Genomic DNA, 24,833 nt, shown 5'->3' on the forward strand with positions numbered 1-24,833 from the left:
AAATGTAATTTAGTTTATTAACATTTTAATTTGTTTCCAGTGAGATATATATAACTTTATATAGTGACTTTGCTGTTGTAATCGTTACTGATGCTACTCTAGAAACAAGATTTAGTTATATTTAGTTTGTTATATATACTATATATGTTTTTAAATGTTTTTAAAAGCAGGATTTGGTCATGAAAAAGAACAGAGTATTGGTAAGAATAGCTCCCTGCAGTAATAAAAGCCTAAAGATAACTATCCCTACCTGAGGGCTTCTGTAGTTTACCGCCACGCTTGGAGAGAGAGGGGTGACCATAGGGTCATTATGTGGCTCGCAGTCTGCAACCTCACCACTAGATGCCATAAATCTCACACATTGTTCCTTTAATGTGAGGGGGGAAAAGACATTTCATACAAATCTTTCATATTTTGGACTTTACTGTAATATGTGAGACCATCCCAGACATGTAGAGGAGAAGGGTTGTTTTGGAAGGTCCCCTAATAGTAAAAACATTTTTTTAAAGAGGTAGCAAACTCAAACTGGTAATCAAACCATATTGTGTTTATGTAAATTCTTAATTCTTTATGCAGCTATCCAGAGCTAAAGTCTGTCTTTGGGTTCCGTCATGTTTCAAAGTGAACCGTACTTTATTTTTTCCCCCTCAGTTGACGGTTCTCTCTCAGCTTACATCTCATAACTTTTGCTTGGTTCTTGTATGGTCTATGGTCGCTATAGTTTCACGTCTTCTTCCATACAGCATGAGGTTCATTTCGTCAATTATGGTCCCATTTAAAGTAAATTAGATGATGAACCAGGGTATAGCTTTAGGGATTGGCTACCTTGTAATTGAAAGATTGCTACCACAACATTGTGCAGCCTGGGGGGGTTGCGTGTTTCCATCTTCGAAATGTAACCTTTTTACAGTGTGTGTTTTGAGTTCATGAAAATTGTGACATTCTGGTCACCTAACAAGACAGCGGTGGTCAAAATGTCAAACTCGAGGCTTCAAAACCATGGTCCACAAACCAGCGGGTGACGTCACAGTGACTACGTCCACTTCTTTTATACAGTCCATGGGAAAACGGCACCATGGTGACCTTTTTCTCTACATAACAAGCAGACACAAATAATACATTTTTCCTGCTCTCTATGGTGGTGCTTCAGCTGCTCCTGAGACAGGCTTTAATGCCATCCTAAACAGCATCATCATCATCATCATCATCTAAGAGGACTAATTTCTATTCACACTGAAATGGAATAGAAGCCTTTATTGCCAATGTACAAAATACATTGAAATTGCTAGAACTACTCCTGATTAGTGCAATTAAAAGACAAGAAAAACCCAACAAAACAAATGCTATGGCCCAAAGACACTGTTCCTTGCTTTGAGGGTCCTTTAGCGCCTTTGGCAACGTGTCAAGCTGGTGGATCCAGGATAAGAAGAGTCCTTAAGAATGTGTTGGATGTGAGCTGGAGATGTCTTCCAGGCAGGGCAACCGATGATTTTCTGTGTGGTTTTGATGACCCTCTGAAGAGCTCTTCTGTCTGCTGCTCGATGGAGTAGGTGAAGGCCGCCAACAGCAGTGTTGCCTGAGCACTCTCAGGGGGTGTAGTTTCGTATAGATGCTGTGCCTTCTTAACAACTGCAGAGGTGTTTGCAGAACAATGCATACCTCCTCTCATGCTCCTATTAGTTCACCTCACATGCTTTCTCCAGATGTGGTCGTAAACAAAAGGCTGCAGAATCAGCACCTCGACTAAATGACCATATCGGACAATTGCAGAAAAACTGGGGGAGGAATGTAATAGCTACACCCCAGTTTTGGCTGTCATCATCTTGGATTACGGCTGTCGCCATTTTTTGCAACCAGTGAACAGATGTGACCATATTTGGACGGCAGAGAAGGCATGTGGAGACGCCGCATACGTCTCTGGTAGGGTAGCAACCTCCGGTTCTTCCGAGTGAAGCCAAGGCGGAAGTGTCTTACAACTTGCATTCTCCCTACTGGCCTATTTCTCACTCGATTTATTACGTCAGTCAACTTGAAAACACACATTTTCATTCGCTAGTTTAAAGTCTTCTTCAAAACAGCATGATGTTCATTGAGTAGGTTATCATCGCACTTAGAGTAAAATAGATAATAAAGCAGAGTAAAGACGGGCTTACTGTGATTGACAGGTCGCTGCCGCTACCAGAGCCGTGTACGTCGTCTCTATAAACCGGTTGCAAAAAGTCAAGATGGCAAAGGCAATAATCTAAGATGGTGAAAGCAAAATTGCCAAACTACATAACAGCAGTTCACAAACCAATGAGTGACATCACGATGACTACGTCCACTTCTTATATACAGTCTGTAGTAGCGACAATCACAAGGTAGACCCGCGCTAAAGCATACTCTGCATTATCGTCAATTTTACTCTAAATGGGACCATCATTTACTAAATGGACATCATGCTGTATTGAATAATACTTGAAATTAGCCATTAAGACCATAAACTCATGTTTACAGTTTTTACTGAGGTAATACATCTAGTGAGAAGTAGGGTTATTTTCTCACGTTATTTTCTTGCCTACATTAGGACTTATTTTTGCAACAAGGGAACTCACCCCTGCTAGCTAGTAGAGATGATGAAATTATTAGACTCTTCCGCATTGGTTTATATCTTCAGAACCGGAAGTGATGACCGTCTCTTTCTCTCATCTCATGTTTGCCAAAGAGGATTTCTTGCAGTCGGCCGGGGCAGACCCTGCTGTGGCCCCCATTTATAATAAATAATCTTGGGGACTAATGTTGATTCTGACATTGTCATGCCCCAGGTTACATCCATATTTTAGAGCCATATAAAAGTAGATGCTGTATCCCCATAATGGTGGAAGGCAACCCAGACTCAGACGTTCTGCTCTACCTAGACTGTCCATAAGGGCACAATAAAGCCTGCACTGTTTTACATATTTTCTCAACATGTGTGCTAAATACAATTTTCTTGTCTCAGAACCTTGAAAGTGTGACTTAGTTATCTATCATTCAGAGCAAGAGAAAGAAAAAAGAAAAACTAAACAAGTTTAGTTGCTCAGCATTAAGCCGCTACATACCAGGGCGTTGTGTTGTGTGATCGATTATTTTTTCAAACTGTTCTTCTTTTTGTTTTTTAAGAACAAGGTTGATTTTTTAAAAAGCTTTTACACAACATCAAAAGCAATCAAACAATCATGTGTGGAGCGGGGCAGGGGATGCTACATTACTCTTGAGTGCATATGCCATCACTGATGTTCCCCTCAGCTTTATGGTGCATCTTAGCATCTTCCAGCTCAGTGTTCTAGTTTTATGGTTTGCAACTTTACTGTTTAGGTTCACCATCAATCTCATTTCTAGTAAAAGCAGTATGCAGCTGTTTTCAGTGAAAAAAACTATGGTGAAGACACTGTATGTATTGGAGCATTTGGAGTGCAAGGATAGAGTAGGTGAGAATGTGAAGCACGTTTGAGTTTATCAACTGGACTTATACATTTGGCCATTTATTACTACGGTCCAAACACAGTCAAAATGTCCATGTTTAGTCGAAATTAGGCTGTTTATGTCGAAGATTTCATGTCTAAGTTGACAATTCTGACCAAAAATGACGTCAACCTAATCCTTTACATCCCTCTCGCTATATAAGAGAAAACATATTTAGTACAGCAGTTTTTTCCCCCTGCTCATATGTATTGTGCTCAGCTACATACTGACATTTGTTTGGCTAAGACTCATCAGCAGTCTACCTTTAGCTGAGGCATCACCATTCCTCCGCTTTCTCCCATCAATGCCCCATCAAGGGCCCGTCCAGCCGCTGTCAGCCGATTGTCATGCTACTCGCTTCTTATAACCCAATCTGTCATGCATTGTTAATGTTTAAAGGATATTGTTGTGTATGCTATTTGGAGCAGCTACATCACAGGGAAACGAAGTGATGTGATTCGACTATAGGATTATGGCTGCATCTGTTTCTTTGATATTAGATTTATTTTTTGGGGCGTGGGGGGGTTATCTTACACTACTACGACACACGCTTGATTTGATTCTAATTGTCAAAGACGGCGCTGTAAGTCTAAATCACATTAAGCTTCTTAGCAGGATGTGCAGCATGTTGAAGTGGTTGGTGATGAAATTCATAACCTGACAGACAAAACTGTTTACTGATGCAAGTTTTACTGAAGTGGATCTCAGACATCAATAAGTTGTTTCATCAACGTTTTTTTTAATCATTTCCCAGCAGATGGATAAAAAAATATATAGACGTGAACATTGCAAATGCACCTACAGTGATACAGGAAAACCATAGAAGATAAATAAGAAGTTGATATAGTCACCGTAACGTGGATGACGGTTTTGAAGCTTTGAGTTTGGCATCACCTTCTCGGTCGCAATCCTGTTTTTTTTGTCAGAAGAAATAACAGGAGAGGAAAATGTTTAGGCAACTGAAATGTTACAATGACTTTCATAAACTAAAACACACTATGAAAGGATTAAAGTTCTCCCATGATTAAACTCCCAGACCGGACAACGTTGTGGTAGCCACCTCTAAATCCCAGTAAGCCCGCCCTCAAGCATAACCTGCTTTATCGTCTATTTTACCCTAAATGGGAGCATCATTTACAAAATGAACATCATTCTGTATTGAAGAAGACTTGAACATAGTGATTGAGACCTTTAACTCATGTTTACATATTTCTATGTAAATCAAATGAGAAGTCACTCGTTTTTGCAACCAGAGGAGTCGCCCCCTGCTGGCCATTAGAAATAACTTTTCAGAACTGTAGGTCGCCGTTGGAATGACCAGCAATAAAAATCCATCAAATTTACAAACAAAATACAATGTTTGTTAGAGGTGTTTTCTGATCTTACAAAATGTATCTGTGCTCTTCGAAGACCACAAATGTGTGTTATCACCTAACTTGACTTGGTTCAGTTAAGGGAAAGATCATGGTTTGGAATGAAATAAGTTCTTAGGCATGGTTAAGGAAACCTAGTGGTTTTGGTTAAAACGACTACTTTGTTGGAAATGGGAAAAATTAGTCCAATATTTTGTTGACCCATCCATGCACCTCAACCTCCTCTCTGTGTGGACTTTGTCGCTCTATCACCATATAAGTCAACTCATTTCATTTTTTGGTGACACAATAATTACCAGGCTGCAAGACGGCTTTGTTACTTGAACATCAACATGCATTGCATTTTATACACTTGCTGAAAATAATGAAACTCTAGTCCTTCTGGGGAAAACAGTCTGGAAACTGCACTGCATCAGTGTTCTGATTACTTGCAGCGTAAAATATGAATTAAGGACAAGCCAACATATTGCGCCGTCTAGTTTTAAAACATTCTGCAGGAGTAATACATAATGCATTAGCTACAGTAACAGCAAATAAATCCTTTCAGCTGACAGAACAGCGCTGTTCATGTTATCCAGAACACACTTTCTAGGATCTCAATTTTGAACGCTTGCCAACTGCACCATATCATACACGCATGCAGCGCTCCGAATGCAATTAATTTCTATCTATTTTGTCAATGTTGCGCATCCAATTGATTTCAAGGTGTTCCTGCAGTCGGGAGCCTCTGGTCAGAGAAGCATCCTCTGCGGACTACAGCCTGTTGAGGAGCTGATGCTAATCTAGATAGAGGGAAGACTTGGGGGTTGCACTTTCTTCCCCCACCCCTCCTTCTCTCTCCCTCGCTCTGTTGAAGATTGTACTGATTGTGCTGCAATATGTCGCATGACCACAGCCAGGACTGCAGACTGAGGCGCAATGTCGCCCATGCTTATTTAATCAGTGGTGTGTGCCTCTTGAAGCAGTGCGTTGGATGTACATGTGTTCATCACACCAGCTTACCGCAAGCTCTCTTGACACAGAACAAAGCAACGGCTTGCATGTGTTGCTCTTCAAAAAAGCTCCCTTTTGATCCCTCATGACGCATTTGCCTAATGCCATTCTATGTAGAAATAAAACAACTCTTTGAATGTGTTATCTAGACATCTATTCAAAGAAAAGCTTTGATATGCATGAGGACGCCCTCATGTATATTCATGCTCCTAAACTTATGCATGTTTCCTTTCTTTTGCTGCATTGCCTGTGTTTTTTAGGGAGAAAACAAAATTTCTTTGCTGGGTTTCTCTTTTGCTTTTTTCTTTCACTACAAGTTCAAGTGGCTTGTGGTTGTTTTAGCACAACAGGATTGAAGTGAGAAGCTATTGAGCTTGTTTGACTGTTCTCTGGGCTGGGTGAGGGATCTGCCCCTAGACATTTGCACTACAGTATCCTGCTGACTTGCTTGCTTGCTCACACTGCCATAGAAACTGAGTTCCTGAGTGCAGTGGAGGCTCATTCTGTTCAGGAGCAAGCAAGGAAGAGGATCGGGAGGAGAGAGTGAGGGGGAAAAGAAAAAAAAGAGACAGAGAAAAAAAAAGAGAAACAGAGGGAGGGAGAAGTGAGAGAGAGAGAGCGGGATCAACAAAGGAAAAGTGAGACCCACTGTCACTGGTGAGTACACAGCTGTCACAGCAGATTGAATCACTAGTTCAAATCTGATGCTTTGCGCCGCTTTTTTCCTTCTTTTTTGCTTTTGACCATTGATTTCCCCGGCTTGATTCCACTGCTGTTCTGAGGTGCTGGTAGACAGGTTGCAGGTTGCCAGTTTGTTGGGGATGTGAGTGGGTGAGACGCACGGTGCTGCACTCTGAAGATGCAGGGGACAGATGCAGAGCAGCCGTAGTTTTTTATTTGCATATCAGTCATTAATACTGTTGTAACCTCTCAACTGGTAATCTTTGACAAATATTTACTTTTGAATAATAGATGCCAAGATAAGACTACTTCTCTTTTTTTAGGCAGCCTCCCTGACTATATCATACTATTCTATCATTTATGAAGCAACCTGTTAATATTTGATAAGAGTGGATGTCTGCAGCCGTACTTTCCACCTCTATCTTACACACCTCTGCCCATTACACTGCTGTCTGAACCCGGGTGAAAATTGGCGAGATATTGACCCGTTTGTTTCAATGGCTTTTTAGTACGTCTGATCTAATTATTTTTGTACTACAAGTTACACGTGCCTTCATCATTTCAAGTGTTTATTGTAAAAAGAAATGGTAGCAAATACACCTATATGGCAGAGGTGAAGAGACTTACTCAGCTGCACAATGTGTAGCCAGTTTACTGCTTTGTGCATGTTTTCTATTTGTGTCTCTGTCTTCTTCTGTTTGCACATGCTTGTCACTTTTCTTCCCCCTTCCTCCTCCTCGCTCTTGCTGAGTTTGATCAACGTGCATCATGACACTTTGATGAAGCGCCGGAGCAGTGGGGCTAATAGAAACGGAGAGGTACAGCAGGATACCCTGCGCTTCATGTCAGTCGGAGTGCGGAGGAAATTGTAATATTCTGATCATCGTCTTCCACATTTTCACTTAGGATTCAAAGTATTTCAGATGTGTTAATAAGCAAAGCTTCTTGCCATGAATTGATCAGGGAATACCGTTGGAAACGTATTCTACAAAAATCTACAACCTGTTATGTGGAGTTAATCCCGTCAGTGTTTATGTTCATCTCTGCAGCTCACTTAGATCCCCTGCCTCCCTTCACCTGTTCCTCCAGTGCAGTTATATAGTGTTTTCCTCCCCCTCCAGCAGCAGCAGCAGCTTTGGGAGAAGACAGAATTAAACAAATCTGACCAGCCTTATCAGTTTTCTGCTGGTTCCTGCTATGACTGGACCCCAGTGTCCCTTGCTGGCAAGCTGTATTTATGGCGTATGTGTGCTTGTGGATGTGTATGATGGCTCAGCTCTGGATGTGTTACAAAGCGCATGTGACCAATTGCGTGTGTGTGTGTGTGTGTGTGTGTGTGTGTGTGTGTGTGTGTGTGTGTGTGTGTGGCACTGACATGATTGTGTGTGATCAGGATTGCCGCAGGGGTCGTTTTGTTTTTCTTTGTGAGAGGATTCAGGGATTCTGGCATTTTTTTTCTTCCTTCTCTCTGGTGACATGATTTATGACTTCTTGTTAAAATGTCACTCACTAAGGCTGGACTGTAAAATGTCCCTCTGTGGGAGCTTGGTCTGGGAACAATAGTGCACACCGGTGTGATAAACCTATAAAGCACACATGTGGGAATGCATAGATGCAGGATAGGTTGAGATAATGCTGAGCTCTCTGACGGCCCCCTCCGGGCACAATTTGTTTCAATACAATATAACATTGGGCAGAATTTTGACAGACTTGTGGCCTGGATCAATACCCAAGTCATCTATGAGAGAAAACACTATTGCTCTTGCACAACGAGAGTATATGCTATCCTGATAATGATGGCACTTGTTTAGAGGAAGCAGAAGAAGCTAATGTGCGATAAAGCACATTAGAGGAGAACCCTGTTCATCAGCGGGCCAAATGTTGCATCTCTGAATTGTTAGAGAGGGGAAAAGCTCTGTGGAGCAAAGCTGCTACTGAATTGCAAATGGCTGTTTAGCGATGGGGGCTCATTTCCTGTTGCATTTTGGTAAAATACCCAGATTGATCATCTTAACACATCTTTAATTCACCATCTATCTCTTCTGCCCCCGGTCTGAAACTGGTGACGGATTTTCAAACACATGCTAACTCAGCGACGCTGAGAACTGAATGAACATGGCCGACCACCTTAACTTAGACCTTTGGTGAAATGTGGATACACTTCACCAAAGGAAACTCACAACAAGTGGGAGGAAACAACAAGTCCTCTGCTTATATTCATCAACTGTGCATAATGTTAAAGTACGAAATTGTGGCAGATAAGGTCTCGTGAGCCAACTGCTGGTGTTACACTGTATGCCCATTAGATTCTATGACCTGTGGCGGCGCTTTAATGATTTTGCCTTCAAACAATGTAAACTGCAAATCTGTGATTTATTGAGTTGATATTTGCAAAATAACAAAGTAGAACTAATATTATTTTCCACTCCAAAAGCCATTTTCCTTTGCAGAAGAAATTTAAAAAAGAATAATGTCAAGGTTAATGAACATCTGGTGAAAGCCAGACAAAATAAATGCCTTTGACAGTTTTCTGTAATTTAAGATTCTGCAATCAAATTGCTCATTTAGTGTGGCCAATACTCCATCACCATAATATTTCAGTTTACTATCATATAAGATAAGTGTTTCATAAACCTTTAGGGCTTGTTACCTCTTAATATTAAGCAGTGAATTCTGTTCTGTTTTTTCTCATGAACCTCAGATGTATCCTGTGACCCATTGTAGGGGTCTTTACTACAACATTAACCATGAACTAATTGACCTTGATAATATTAGGCACTTTTACTTGAAAAATGAATACATTTTCAAAATAGTTAAACTAATCTCTCAGTGCTAAATATGTCATAATTTCCCAACAAACTCCCTAAAAAGAGCTGTTGTTACTTCAATAAAATGCTATCACCCCCCCCTCCCCCCATCCCTATTAGCAAGACACATTGTCATACAGCTTCTCAACTCATTGATGAAATGCATAATTTCCCTTTCAAGAAAAGCAATAAAATACAAAGAAATATCATGACATCCTTGGCAATTGTGAGTGGCAGCACGCTTAAAAGCCTTTATTCCATTAAGCTTTAGGCATTGCTTACTTTTAGTCACGTTGCAGCTATAAACCAAAGCTTTCATCACAACCCGGTGTTGTTGTTGAACACTGATCTCTTCCCCCAAAACACCACCAGCAGAAATAAGACCAAAACACCCTAAAGGCACTCTTTCACTCTGTTTTCATCCGGTGTACAAAAGAGTGTAAATTTAGGATTCTTCCACACAAAAAGTCAATATAAACAATTTCAGCGTTGGAGGTTGCATCCCAGATTTTATTTACAAGCGAAAAAGTGCTTGAATGGGTTTTTTTTTGGGAGCTGAATTAAACATAAAACTGAAAATATGGGAAACAGGATGTAGCAATGAATAATGTATTGCTTCTCTGTAAATGTAGAGTAGTACTCTTGTTTTTGATTCAAACAATAAAATACTTGACATCATCACGTATACAATATAGAGAGCGTCTGCGATGAATCTGCACCATCAAAAATAATTTGTCAACATCGGATACATCACGTGAATGTAACTGCAGTGAGGACACACGAGTGGATTCAGCTGCTAAAGCCCTGCAAGTTGTGGAGCGGTGCCGGGGTTCCTTAAAGCCTGACAACGCTCCCCTCTTGGTAAAACACCATCTGTCTGCCATTTTTCATATTATCAGTTGAACTATAATGCATCATGAGGCGACCAGCTTCTGAGCACGTGATGCCAAATGTCAGGCCTGGGTTGTATTCAACAGAGTCAGGGTGATGGATGCATCATTTCCTCATGCTGACTGGTTGTTTGCTGCCATCATCGGGGCCCAGAGGCCGAAGGTCAGGTCAAATCAAGGGCCTGCCCCCACAAACTGAAATCTGAAGTGGCTGCATTTTTTTTTTTAACTGCATGAGGGGTTTATAGAACATAATTTGATGTGTCGTTGAAAATTAAACGTGTGATAGATTGGTGAAAATAAATATGAAGACAAAGGTTATAGTTTCACATTTTGGGAAATAAGCATATTTGCTTTCTAGCCAAGAATTAGATGAGAAGTCACTGGTCTGTAGGGTGAATGTGTGAGCCAGGAGGTGTTTAGCTTAGCATTAAGTGAGGGGGAGGCAGCAAGGCTACCAGCACCTCTAAAGCTCACTAATTAACAGGTTTTAACTTGTATATAAAAAAAAATACGAAAAATGTAGCTGTGTATGTAATGTCTAAAAATATATCAAAAAAAACAATCAAACATTTTAATAGGCTCTTAAGAATGTGCCAAAACATATTACCATTTCACTTATGTTTCTCCCACATATTTCTCCTAAACCTAATCAGAGACATTAAGAAGATATAGCGTTGTCTCACTTGCTCCATATCATTCACACCTTCTCTATACACATGACAGGGTGGCTGCTAGTCCTGTTTGTTTGTCATGATTAACAATGCAATATTTCAGGGCAATGGAGCATTTTGAGTAGGGCAAAAGCTTTCAACGAGCAATACCGGGCGCTCATAACTTCTGCCTGTAATGGATGTAGCACATCCATTTAAAATCCCTGGTGATGAAAATTACTGAGATTGAAAATGAGCTTAAGCTGTTACAAGGGGCCAGATTGCTGCCGGTTAGTTTTATTGTGATGCCTCTGGAAATTAAAACATCCATACAGTGGTATGCAGGAAGCACGGGCTAAAGTTGGACATTTTCAGCCTTTATTATTTGATAGCATCATGCAGTCCACCTGCTCCGCTGGTCTCATGAGTACTTGTATTATAGAGCTTCTAACGCAGACTGGTTTATGATATTCTATTCCTCCACATCTCATATAAAACAAATCATATGACTTCATATTGGATATAATATTTATAGCTCTCAGTCCGGTAAAGATTCATTAGCTACAGAATGATGGGACGAGGAGGAGACTAGGCTGTGGCGGATGATGGATCAGGCCGGATGCAGTAGCACCACTTGTCAGGTGGCTGAGGCAATGACATGTGAGGGCTGCTGAGGAGAGCAAGGGCAATGAACCCTTTATCTGTCTGAACCCGACGTTATGCTCGAGGGAAGGATGAAGCTGGACCGATGAGTTTGTCTCAGCCCAGTATCCCGAGAGGAAGTCAGTCCATATTGGACGATTCTGCATCGTAGGATCTCTCGATAAAGCGATGTTTGATATGACATGTTTGACTTCCATGCAGGTAACTGGAGTTAACCGTAACCACGATTCATCCATAAAGTTAACCAAATGTTTTTGTTGCTTTATCTTACCAACAATACTTTCTTGACTTTAGCCATATTGTAGATGTACATACACACATATATATAAGATTAGATAATACTTTAGTAGTCCCATTGCGGGGACATTTGCAGGATTACAGCAGCATAGTGGACAGTAGAATCGAACAAACAAGAGACATAAGTAGAAAAACAAGATCAAAACAAGTATAACAAATACGTATTCACACAAGTAAAAACGTTAAGAAAATATATTTAAAGAGACATATATAGTTACTGTGTAGAAAAAATGCTCAGTAATCTTCTGTAACAGCTGGGCACTGTAGTTTTTTGCTAATTTTAGTAAAACTGGAGTAAATCTCAGCAGCGGATTATTACGCCTACTCTGTATTTCTGGCAGCAAGATGGTGGATGTGCAGAGTGTCATTGTGATGCAGGAACATGGTACCATGTCCCTTTCGCACAAGCAGTCTATCCCTGACATTTCCAGGAACATTTTCTTCATGGGGTCATGTGTGAATGGTAGCAGGGATCGAAATTCAGAGAAATCTGTGCTGCCAAATTCCCACCTCAATACTTAGTAGCATTTCAGGGAAAATGCCGGTATGGATGATTGACTTGATTTGACTTGTCTGACAAGCTTGAATATTGAAGACATTACAAGGACATTCACACATGACAAAAACAGCTCCTTAACTGCCATTGTTCTCTCAAAAACGATAATAGATGTGGCCTTTCCCCATCTTTCTCTTCTGTTGAGCTTTATGGCGGTTGGCATCCATGAATGTCACATTACCGCTGTCTCTTGACTCATCTATTCTGACATTGACATGCTATGTGAGAAAAGACGCAAGATGGAAATGTTCCTGAATGGAAATCTGAAAATCCTTAGCGGCATTTATCCAAATAGTCTAACGGGAACTACGTGGTTTAAGATACTTTACAGTGTGGCTCATGGATGTGGAAATTATCATTTTGGTCAATAATTGAGCACAGAGGAATACATATATATATATATATATATATATATATATATATATATATATATATATATATATATATATATATATATATATATATGTATATGTGTGTGTTTTATACGCAATATTAATGTATTTTTTACTTCCTGAGGATGGAGAAGTAGATTTCCCACCAGTCCCATAGCTGATGCTTTTTCATTTGGGTAAACAAGACTAATCTAAAGCGTCTCATAGGAAAAAGAACTAAGACCTGATCGCGTGTTTTTGCACAAAAATTGGGCTCAGCACAGCTTGAAATATTAATTTATACATGTAGCCGCACTTACAAATAAAGTTCAACCTAATGTCTTTTTTCTAAATTAATCATAACTCTAAATCTTGCTACCTATTTTGCTCTGTTTTTTTTACAGACATTACTGACGCAAAAGACTATTTACCAGAATATGGAAAACCTTAAAAACGTTAAGTTTTAGCATGTAGTTGCTAGTTGTAGTTGCTGCTTTCGACATTTATTGTAGATTACTTTTAATTCTCCAAGAATTTTCATTAATATTGTAATATATTTTATTTAAGTGTGTTTATTTGACAAGACAATACATACTTACCAATAAAATGTTTTAAATTCTGTGTATTTGTTTTACGATAAATCACATCAGACGGTGCTGCAAACTATTGAGTTTTTAAATGCTGTTGAACGCCAACAGTTAGTATGTTTTTAAACATAAAAGACACAACTTTGAGATAAATGGTTTAATTTAGCGCCATAATGTGGTAAATCAATGTTCAATTTGAGGTTTCCTTCAGTCCTGATGAGTAATGTATTGATTTTGCAGTACATCTCTCATAAGTAAGGTTAACTGCAGAACATCTACAGCTCCAAATCTTTCTATTTTTTAATGTTTATTTTTCTCTTGAGCAGGCCTCTGAAGCTCTGCAATCTATTTCAACATTCGCTCTCGGCAAACAGCCCCCATGAGTAAAGGGAACCTGGCTGCTGGAAGCTGTGCGACAGAGATAGGGGCTCCTGGTCAACAAGCAGGTTAATTGTGTGATAGGACCAGATGCTAGTGCTGGACTGAACTCAACAACCACCGCTTCCCCGTGGCCTCCGATTGGCCGAAAAACACAACAACAAATCAAACAATACAGAAAATGTGTTCGGTCCAAATCCATACAATTCCGGAGTGAGTTTAATCTTCCAATTTTTATAGATAGATTATAAACTGATTGAACCTTTTAGAGGATTAGATGATGTGTAGTGGAAGAGAGAATACACTTAAATTTAACTTCACACTTTAGACACAGATATAACAGCTTTCAGAAAGCGTCTCATAGGTGGATTATTGAGTGTGAGCGCTGGCAGCACATTGTGTGAATCCTGTGAGGTCAATTAGCAAACTCAGGTCATTATGTCGAGACCAAAAGGAGCAGAGTATATACGCCTTTAGGGAGACAACACACACACACACACACACACACACACACACACACACATTTCAAACATCGAACCAAAAAAACAAAAAGGACAGGAACAGGAAGTGCACAAATGCTAACTCATTTATGGATTTTAGGGCTCATTCGTGCAGCACTCTATTTCGTCAATAATTGAATTCATTGGGTTGAGTAAAGATTAATATGGTTATGACAGCAACAAAATCTGTCCTTCTGGGCCTTCATCCTTCAACTGTCACTGAGTTTGAACATTTTCACCATTGCAGTTTTCTGAAAGACATCTCTGTCGCACATTTTGGCCAAAAGGTTGGCGAAAACACCAACTTGTTCTATATTTTAGCATATTTCCACTCAACAGTCTATCTTTGCCTCACAGGTAGCATCTTTCAACCAGACTGAATGAGTGAGCTGATAAACAAGAGCAAGAAAAGCTGCATCATCCCCCAAACCTTTTGTCTGCATTGTTGCATTTGATGTAGTACCCAATACTCATTTATTTTGCTTAAGGCTGCCGAGTTCACATACAAAGTTATCTATTGGGTCTTTAAAACGTTCTGTCTCTTTTATTTTTGTTGCCAACACAGTTTGGTACTCTGAGTGGAAGTTCACTAAGCAATGAAATACAACTTTTAGTAAACTGGAAGAAACTATGTTACTCATCCCCGCTACTTTCAGTGTTTACTCACTATTTCAATCATTAAAACTTGTTTACAGCCCCATTATCTACACACAAATTCATTTATAATTAAAGCAATCAATGATGAGTAATTAGTTGCTAAATATTCTAGTCAGAATAATTACTTGAGCATGCTTTTGAGCATAATTTAGAGAAATCCTCAATAAATATAACATCTTTTCCCCATCGAGATGTGGCGTAAAAGTATTATGTTTTTCTCCAAGGACTCAAAGTCTTCATACCTCCGGCTGATCGGCTGCCATCTAAACTCCTCTTCACAGGTGGTGGGGCTTTAGGATTTGGGGATCTGGGGGATTATGGGATTTTCTGATTGCTCTGAAAAAGACACCATGGAATACAGAGATCCAAAAATGGCAGAAGAACTCCCATCAAGATTAGAGCGTATTATATCCCCCTTTAGGGAAAGAAGACAGTACACCACTTACAGCTTTGAAACAAGTATGTTCGGGAAACATTTACAATTTGTTGAGATTGTAGTAAACTACAAAGCCTACTTTATGCTGGAAGCACTTTTGTAAAGTCAATGCTTTTTTCCCCAATTTGTCTTAGTGTACCTTTCAAGAAACAGTTTAATTTCCTCTGCAGAGTCTAACAATTAATAAGTCAACTGCACATGAAAAAACAAACACAGAAAGTGATCTTAACTTCCTTGTCAGAAATTGTTGCTCGCCCACATTTGAATGTTTTTTGCAGCTCTTTTCCTTTCCCTGTAGAATTATCGGATGTCATGAGTAATTGTGGGCTCCAATGCACAGACAGCACGACTCACCAACATCCTACCACCTTCAGGTAGATGAAGCAAACAGTGCTCGCCAAAAGCAGTCGTTGTATCTCTATAGATCATTAAGAGGTTGTTGCCAGCACCCTCAACGTGCGCAAAGGTGCGAAGACCTGTTCATCGCTGCTTGCAGCTTTAATTAATATTATTATATTACATCATGTGAAGTGACAATAAGTAACGTCTCAATTTGGGTATGGTGGGAATCAAATATCTATATGAAATACTTTTACCTACAAAAACTGCAATGGCTTTTCTTTTTTCTTTTGCAACAGACAGTGATAAGTTGAGAGTTGTCCTGTTCCTGTTCTCCTGACAATACAAGTAAAATACATGAGTATTTACTGTAGTTTAGAGCAGAATTAAGACTACTGTTGAATAGTGAGTGAAAGCCTTTGTCTTACTGTTGAGTACCTGAAATGAATGCCATGTAGTTATTTGGGTAGTTTAATGGAAACAGTCATCCTATGTCTGAGTCAACAAATAGCTTGTCACAGTATTACAGCATTTAAATCCAAGCTTTCCAACTCCTGTGTCCAACTCAGCTAATCATCCAAAAACATATCCCTGTAGGCTTGTCTGAACAGAGACATCCATAATTTTCCTCTCAAACTGGGTGCACATTAGTGAACTCAGTAACACTCTGAAATTCTGCTCTGTTTGACGATTGAAAAAGACAAGAAATGACTGTGAAACTAGTGCCAACAAAATACTCCCGGAGCAGATAAACGGTCATCAAGGCTGACGTTGCCATAGTCAGGGATCGAACTCTGCGACCTCTCCTCCACACTCTGAATTTATGGACTTAGATCGGAGCTCTCATCCGACACACATGAGCCAGAATTCTATTGTTTTACGACTCACTTTATTTGATGAAGGTTGACAACGAGGAACCAGTTATATCCATTAAGATCCTTGATCGTTTCAACAAATCTAGAAGCAAAAAAGACAAACTACACAATGCTCTACTCCAATAATGTATGTACAGTCCCTTACAGTATATGACAATAAAACCACTGCCTTTAATTTAGAGTATGAAAGCCTATAAAGTGTGCGCTTGTGTCAAACTCAACGCAGTTAGTATTTAGACGTCTCTATGTACCGTTTTCAGCCAAATGGACTTTTTCTACCGAAGATAAATCATTTCATAACAGCAAACAGAGAGAGTGCATATTCTCTGTAATGACCGGGTTACTATGGAAACCAGGTTAGATTAAAAGCACATGACGAAAAAAAAGAAAGAAAGAAAAGTCCCGAGGCTTCACTTTGCTCTTCGACTCGACTTCAAAACAAACCTTGATTCAATTTGTGCACCCTGAGAAACACCTGATAATGTCTAGCCCAGCCCTGTTGCTGTGAGACGAGCAGCATGAATAAGTAACTTCATAACTGAATCAAACGGAGAGCCGACTGAAACGTACAAAGTGGCAGCGGAGAGAGTCGAGCCACCGGTTGCTCGCTGCAGGACTCGTGGTTGTGGGAAAGCGTGAGCGTGCCACAACATCTTTAAAGCACTGGAGCCGTCACTGCATCCACGCAAGTCACCCAGCTCAGAGGTCAATACCTGGACATTTTTTTGTTTAAAAAAAATGTCAACCTGTCTTTCACACAGCGGGGACTCACTTCATTGCCCTTTGCACCTGGCTCTAAAGCCCACCTGAAGGAGCTTTACAGTGAGCTTGAGTCAGCGTCTGAAGAATTGATTGTGAAACGGATTTTCAACATGAAAGGAACCAAAAATACCCTTATGATTGACTGCAGGACAGTGGTGGTCCACACTCCTTCCTTGCGTGGGTGTGATCATTAATAGTGCGCTAAACCCTGAGGTCAGCCTAGTCTCACGCTGTCAGATCCGCAGGGAGTAATATGTTCACACAGCTCTGCTCCATTACCCATCTGTCTGGAGAGGAAGAACAATGGCTTCTCAGCCACTCTCCGTTCTCTCACATCCATTGCCTCTCGTTTTCTGTCTCACTCTCCCTGCATCATTAGCTCTTCGCATACAGTACGCCTCGCCTTCGTAACACTAGAAGGTAAGAAAAGGAATGAGGAATTAACACTTCTATTTTTGCGGTCATGACTTATTGGGCTGTAGGCATTGCAGTGCTGGAGTTCTCTCATTAACCTTATCACACTAAACTAGACTGATGACAGCAGTTGATGTTATCTTAGAAACCACCATACGGTAGAATTACAAATGACGGGTTTTACTTATTTTTACACTTTAATCAATTCTGGCATCTGTCATACAGAGTGCAAAAGTAAAAAATATATGTTTTGCAGCTGTAAAGTGACTCATATCGGCAAGTCTGCTCAGACTCATTTGTGTGCTACTTTGGGGTTTGAGATTTTATGACAGCGAGGTTCACTTCACGCACAAACACTGCTCGAGGTGAAAGAGACAGGTGCATGCCGATATTCTAAAAACAACAGGAAGTTGGTTACGGTAGTTTGGCCCACTGATTTGGCTCGTTTATCAACACAATCAGCAGTTGGCGTTGCAGCAATGCTGTGACACAAAATGATGGTATTAAAATGTGCAGTCAAATCTCAAAACGCTCACACAGAATTCACATAACTTTAGATTCAGCGTGATTTTTTACTCTTTTGATGGACCTCACTATCCCAATTTCCACTACGAATAAACATTCATAAAAGATGCTACTTGTAATTTTAGAACTACTAGCCTGAGAATCACCATGTTTTTAAATGTCCTTCAGTATTAAAATATACAAGAGATAGTTTTCCGGATATTCATGGACATTTCAAACTGAAACTGCTAATTTCGTATACTTTAAACGGTGCCAATTAGCCAAAATGGAAACAAATATAGTTCATAGGCTAAAACAATTTTGCACACAGCATAACCTACTGAATTCATTGAAACATTACACTTCCTGTTTCCATCCTCCAAAGTATTAGTGTTCCAAAAGTTATAGCATCTACCAAATAGAAGTAAGACAGATAATTGTCTTGATTTTGTCTGGGGGGGGGGACCCACAGTATCAAACTTAAAAAGAACATATCGCTGCTTCAGTGGATTTTTCACTTGGATACTGTAAAAAAGAGTGTAAAAAGCCAAACAGGCCAAAGTCACATACTCAGAAACACATTTTTGGCCTGTCAACGCATTTTGTAACGAAAAATTGTCCCCATGGGCGTTCACATTTCAGTACCACAGCGCCAGATCTGCTTCAATTTGCCGTGACGGCGGATGAAGACTCTGCGAGCGACAGTCCAGTCAAGACGGAGCTTTGTGGGGAGCTGTGTGAAATTTCAGATGACAGGGAGAGGCCAGGGCTGTGGACAGCTGAGAAATCCTCCTCAGGCATAAATCCTCTAGACCTGAAATCCTGCCCACCGCTTGGCTAAGCTGTACATTTTTCTTGGTGGACACTCCGTTTAGTTTGATTTTTTTACATCAAAGCTCTTAATTTGTGGAGGAAAAGGATGGTAAATGATAGTCTGATGAACTATAAATTAGAGACAAAAGCAGTAAACGTTTATCAGGCAACTATTATTGTAAGTTAATCATTTTAAATTTTAAGACCATTTGACTTCAAACACTAGAGTTAGAATTATTCTTATACTTCTGCTGCAATACAAATTATTGAAGTGAGAAAAACAGAGTAAAAATCTATCTGTATCTTATTAGATGAAACAGTTGTTGACAAACAATCAAAATCAATCGCAATATATGCGATTGCAATACTCAACATATTGTAAAATATGTAAAATAATAAGATCGTATCGTGACATAAGTATTGTGATAATGTATTATTGTGATAATATCATATCATGGAGCCTCTGGGGATTCCCAACCCTTCTCAATACATCAATTCATAAGTGGTATTTTGGTGGAACTAGTATGAACAATTCTATAGTTATTTAGTTAAATAAATTTGTTCCAATCTATGTCTCCAAATGGTCACAAGGTGAGGGGTTGTGAGATTATCATGTGGCAGGGAAGAAAAATAACTAAATTGGGATATTCTCTAATTTAGCTTTTTTTGTGAAGCATCATATATCAAATTATATGTACCTCTTTGGGCCTCAAGCAGTATTTAAATAACTCATAGACATCTGAAATATAACAAGGGACCTCAACTAGACCCTGCTTTTTGGTAAGGTGTCCTAAGACAAAACTACTGATTTAATCTTTAGCAATGTGTTGTACTTCATAAACGTATCATGTGGTTAACCTTTTTGGTATTATTTAATACTCATCTTAAAGCAACTAGTTCCCATAAATGGCAGTTAAATGTAGCTGAGTAAGAAGTACAATAATTCCCTGAGAAATGTAGTAGAAATATTGTAAATAGATACTTTTTACATTCCACCACTGCTGATACTTTAAGTACATTTAGCTGAAAATATACGTATTGCGTACGATTTTTAATGCATGCCTTTTACCTTAATATTAGAGTGCTATACCACTGTGCTATTCCTACTTTCACTTAAGTGGAGAATTGTAATACTTGTTAGATGGTTTTCAGTAATAAATCACAGCTGCAGGTTTCAGCGCTTGTCGATGCTCATATATTGCGAAAGTGAGGGAAGCTTGAGCAGAGTAAATATTAGAAAAGAGCTAATTCAATGTGCCTTCAAGCAGCTTCCTGCTATCTCTGGAGTGTTCTGTGCAGACGGGAGTTAAGGGATCCTCTGAGAGGCCACAGGGACGCTGCGCAGTGCGAGTTATTGTAGATAAATTCAAGCAATCAGGTCCGTGGAAAAGAAATTAAAAAAAATAATGTAAGAGAATAGAATTCAATGCTGGCCTTAAATCAAGAAAGGAGCAACTCTGGCAGGTGTTCCTAATTGCAAAACTCAGAGATACAGGACTGTATGTTTTCTGTACTCGCTCTTCTCCCCTTCGGTCCCTGTGAAGAGTGCTTGTCAGCATTCTTGGTTCGCCTCCAAGTCTTTGTATGCAGAGTTTTCCCCAGAAAGCATATTTGAATGCTGAAAAATAAATAAGGTTGACTTTGCCCGGTTCCTTTTATCTGTTTCATGGTTAAACATCCATAAGGGAAGGTGCCTGACACCGTGGATCTATTTCATTGTATTTTTTTTGCTGCTCAAATTCATGTGTTTTTTGTTTTTAGGATTTGTCAGACTATATGAGTACTTTTACCTTGAATGTCATAGAAAATAATCTTTGTCTGTGTGCATGAGTGCATAGTCGCATTTCGATATTGTTTACATAAATATGATTTCCTTATCCCTGGGCTGAACTGAACACTAATGGAGGTTACTTAAATATTTATGAAACACATCACTCAGTATACTTGTCTCGCTGTCCTTAGGACATGATTCATCTGGTGCCATATCGGTGTTTTTTATATAAGACTAACAGACCGTCTCTCTCTTTCTCTTCTCTCTCCCCCTTGTAATCACCATCTGTTTGTCCATATTGTGTGATGCTCTGTTTGGGGTTCCCGTGGCTCGCCACCAGGTGCTTCTTTTGGCCTCCTCCTCTGTGTGTTTGTGATCTGCGGTCTGGCTCTGCTGGGCCTTCTCACATTCATCTCCTGGAAGCTGTGCCGTGTGCCTTGGCGAACGAAGGCCCATTTCCCCGGTCCATCACTCGCCCCGGCCTGTGACCTTGAGGACTACCCGTTTCAGCCGCCTCGCTGTCTGCCCAGCCCCCAGCAGCCAACGGTCACCATGGCGACAGAGAAGGTGAAGGACCCCATGGGTTCAATGGGTTTCCTGGAGGCAGCAGTAAAGATAAGCCATACATCTCCTGACATCCCCACCGATGTGCAGCTCTCCATGAGGGAGCACTTCCTGCGCCGCACGCAGCGCATGCAGAGACAAGCCACTGAGCCGGCTTCCTCAACTCGGTTAGTCATATACTCGCATTTAAGACTGTGTGCTGTGGTTATTCGTGTGTAAATGTGCTTCGGGATACATACAAGCATGCATGCTTACATGGGCAGAGTTTAAGACACAAAGTCATGTGGTATAAAGGTCCATTAATCCAACATGAAATAAAGGAAAAAATATGCAAATCAAAAAGTGCCTCACTGCTAAAGATTTTGAGTAAGTAGGCACAAAATACATTTAATGCACCAGTAGAAATTGTATCTCAGCAATTTTGTATCTAAAACAATAATTTGAATAAATACTGTAGATTGTGTTGCCTCAGAGGGATCTCATAATGGTAAGGCTAATTACATGTGATGGTTCCTTTATGAGAATTAATAGAATAGAGGGGAGAAAAAAATCATTTTGCTTCAGTAGAACTACACGTTTTAATCACATTAATAAGAGGACATATGGAGTCCACTCTGCTTATTATGCAGCTAGACTTAAAAAATCTATATAAATAAAGCATGTTCTTTGTCCTTAAAATGAAGCAGAAACATTTCCATTTTGTGTCCTGACGCAGCAAAGCATCGATCATACCATGGTCCTCATTTTGCTCTCGTTGTTTTTTTTCAACATTTAGAGCCGTTTCATCTTGACATGAATTTCTATATTTCATATATATTACCTTTTATTGTATTTTTCCATTCCTGATACAAAAGACCAGACAATCCCAGTGCAAAGCAAATAAAAGCACCAATTAGCAGTGTCTGATGCAAATCAGATTTACTGTAATCTATAATCCAAGCATATAACAACATTAACAGTGGCATGAGAATAGTAGCTATAGATTTCTAGGAACATTGTTTTCATCCATTTAAAATACAGGCCACAAGTTATTTCCTTTCGCACAGGAAATAACTCAGGTAAGCCATTAGCTGTTGTCTTTGATCAATTGCAACTTCAATAGAAGAAGTCAGGTGATAGAGATGACACAATCCACCACACTGTCAATGCTAGCTCCTAGAGGGCAGCTTAGTATGTGTTGGCAGTTGCATTCAAAACCTCCCTCCTTTGAATTCAAAACCACCGAATTTAAGATTTTCCTGCTCGTCTTCACTACAGCTCTTCAAAACATCCCACAAGTAATTCCCACAAGTAATTCCTTGTCAGTCACCTATCCTTCCTTTCTTCTCGTCTTTTCTGTCCCTGCAGGCACAATTCATTCAAAAGACACCTGCCCAGGCAGATGCAGGCAGGCAGTCTAGACCTGGGGAACGACTACGTAGTCGACAATGATGAAAAGTCAACCGGCATCGGCCGCATTCAGCCAGAGCTCTACCAGCAGAAGGCCCTGGAATCAGAGGATTCATCTAAGAAAAGCAGCAGCAAAAACTGTGGCAGGATTAACTTCTCTCTCAAGTACGACTACGAAAACGAGGCCCTCATAGTCAACATCCTCAGGGCATCAGACCTACCTGCCAAGGACTTATGTGGTACTTCTGACCCTTACGTGAAAGTCTACCTGCTGCCCGACCGCAAGAAGTTCCAGACTCGCGTCCACCGGAAGACGCTGAACCCCTCATTCGATGAGAGCTTCCAGTTTCCTGTGCCTTACGATGAGCTAGCGATCAGGAAGCTCCACATGAGCGTCTTTGACTTTGACCGATTTTCAAGGCATGATATGATCGGTGAGGTGGTGCTGGAAAACTTGTTTGAGACATCGGACCTCTCCAGGGAGACGAACATATGGAGGGACATCCAATATGCCACTAGTGTAAGAATCTATTTAATATACCGTTTCTTCTAGATTCAGTATTAAATGACTGATTGTATAAACACAATTATATTTACTTTTAAAGTGACAGTAGGGGCTGTGCATGTAGAATGTACATTCTACAATAGTGGTATTTTATTTCATTTTTTTTAGACTAAATAGTTTATACATTTTGGCAAAGGCCCCTGCATGGAGCGTTTGGACAGTTTGGTATTGTTCTTACTTAGACATCGTGTTAAGAATAGACATCTCAGAACCAGATCTGTTTCTAGCTCAAAGTCACCTTGTTGTGTTACGGCCACTGTATAGCAAATGTGTGTGAAAGAATAGTAGTAATGACAAAAGGTAAGACATTGATAGGCTCACTGGTCGTGTGTTGTTTGAGGATTACCTTAAATCCGCAGCTGGCTCATGCACATGTCTGGATTGGCTAACTTAAGGGGTGTTCGTCAAAGACTTCTTGTTCTGTCTGAAAATCTGAAGTTAGTTGGCTTGAAAGTTCTCAGCAAAAGACAAGTGGGCAAACAGGTGCAGGCTCTCATTCCAACATTAGCTCCACAAAGCTACCAGCGAGCCAACAAAAACAAACAAAAGTGATGTTAGTTTATTGTCATTTTGCTGAGCTGTTTGTTGTCATGCTTTACTGTGAATAGCCCGACTGTTTCAGAGCAATGAGACCGTATGTGTGACTCGCTGAGAGTGTAGCTATTGATCCCCACACCCCCATCTACATTAAACTTCAACTGGACCTTTTGCATCATGCGTTGTTGCACATGAATCATAATAGCGTGTACACTTGGAGATGCTCACATGCTAGATGTGGTGCTTGTGCCATTAAAATAGGGCCCAAAAGTGTCAAATGTTCACTACTTTTAGGTCAATAACTGAATAAACTGCATTCCCTCACCTGAATTTATTTTCTGTCACTAAGCAGCATTTCAGCATCTTCATGAGGGAATAACATTTTCAAGAAAATATAATTTAACAATGAATTTATTACATCAAATTCAAACCAGAAAAAAACAATTTAGAGACCTTCTTTGTCCGACCAACATTTTATGAGAGCTTTAAAGGATGCATTGAGGTAATTTAAATCCTGGCTACAGCACTGTACTGTGTTTTAAATATCAAATGCATTATCAAAAATCACATACATACTTCCATCACCTAATAAAATAAAGAAAGGGACTGGCTGTACTCACAAGGCATTAACATCTCAAAGACAAAATTATATTTCAGAACGACAGCTCACTTATGCAGTTCATTTGGCTTTGTTAATGATGTCCAGTGGCCATTTTCAGAAACAGAGTGTTCTCTCTGGCACCATGTTAGGCACCTTACAGCCCTCATCACTTTATCACCTCCACAGAGCCCTCTACTCTGAGAGTTTTCCCTCCTCCAGTTGTTGAACTTGAGCTTCTTCAAGGGTTGTTCAATAATATCAACATTATTGCTTAGGAGGCAGAAAAGCAGGCGGCCCTCTCCTTGGCACACAAACTTTATTGAACCATCGAATGATTTTATGACAAAATCCCTTGCTTACATTAAATTCAAGAT

General features: G+C 40.0%; 1 protein-coding gene across 1 annotated transcript in view; it reads left to right on the forward strand.

Annotated features, from left to right (window-relative positions):
- syt6a (synaptotagmin VIa) overlaps positions 1–24,833 on the forward strand; it is a gene marked incomplete at both ends in the record, with an annotated part of 53,419 nt that overhangs the window by 20,393 nt on the left and 8,193 nt on the right. The window contains 2 exons of the mRNA XM_079225976.1: positions 21,144–21,534; positions 22,715–23,276. Coding sequence (XP_079082102.1) covers positions 21,144–21,534; positions 22,715–23,276 — 953 coding nt within the window. The remainder of the gene's footprint in view (positions 1–21,143; positions 21,535–22,714; positions 23,277–24,833) is intronic.

This window comes from Taurulus bubalis (assembly GCF_910589615.1).
Source record: "Taurulus bubalis genome assembly, chromosome: 11".
Classification (NCBI taxonomy): domain Eukaryota; kingdom Metazoa; phylum Chordata; class Actinopteri; order Perciformes; family Cottidae; genus Taurulus; species Taurulus bubalis.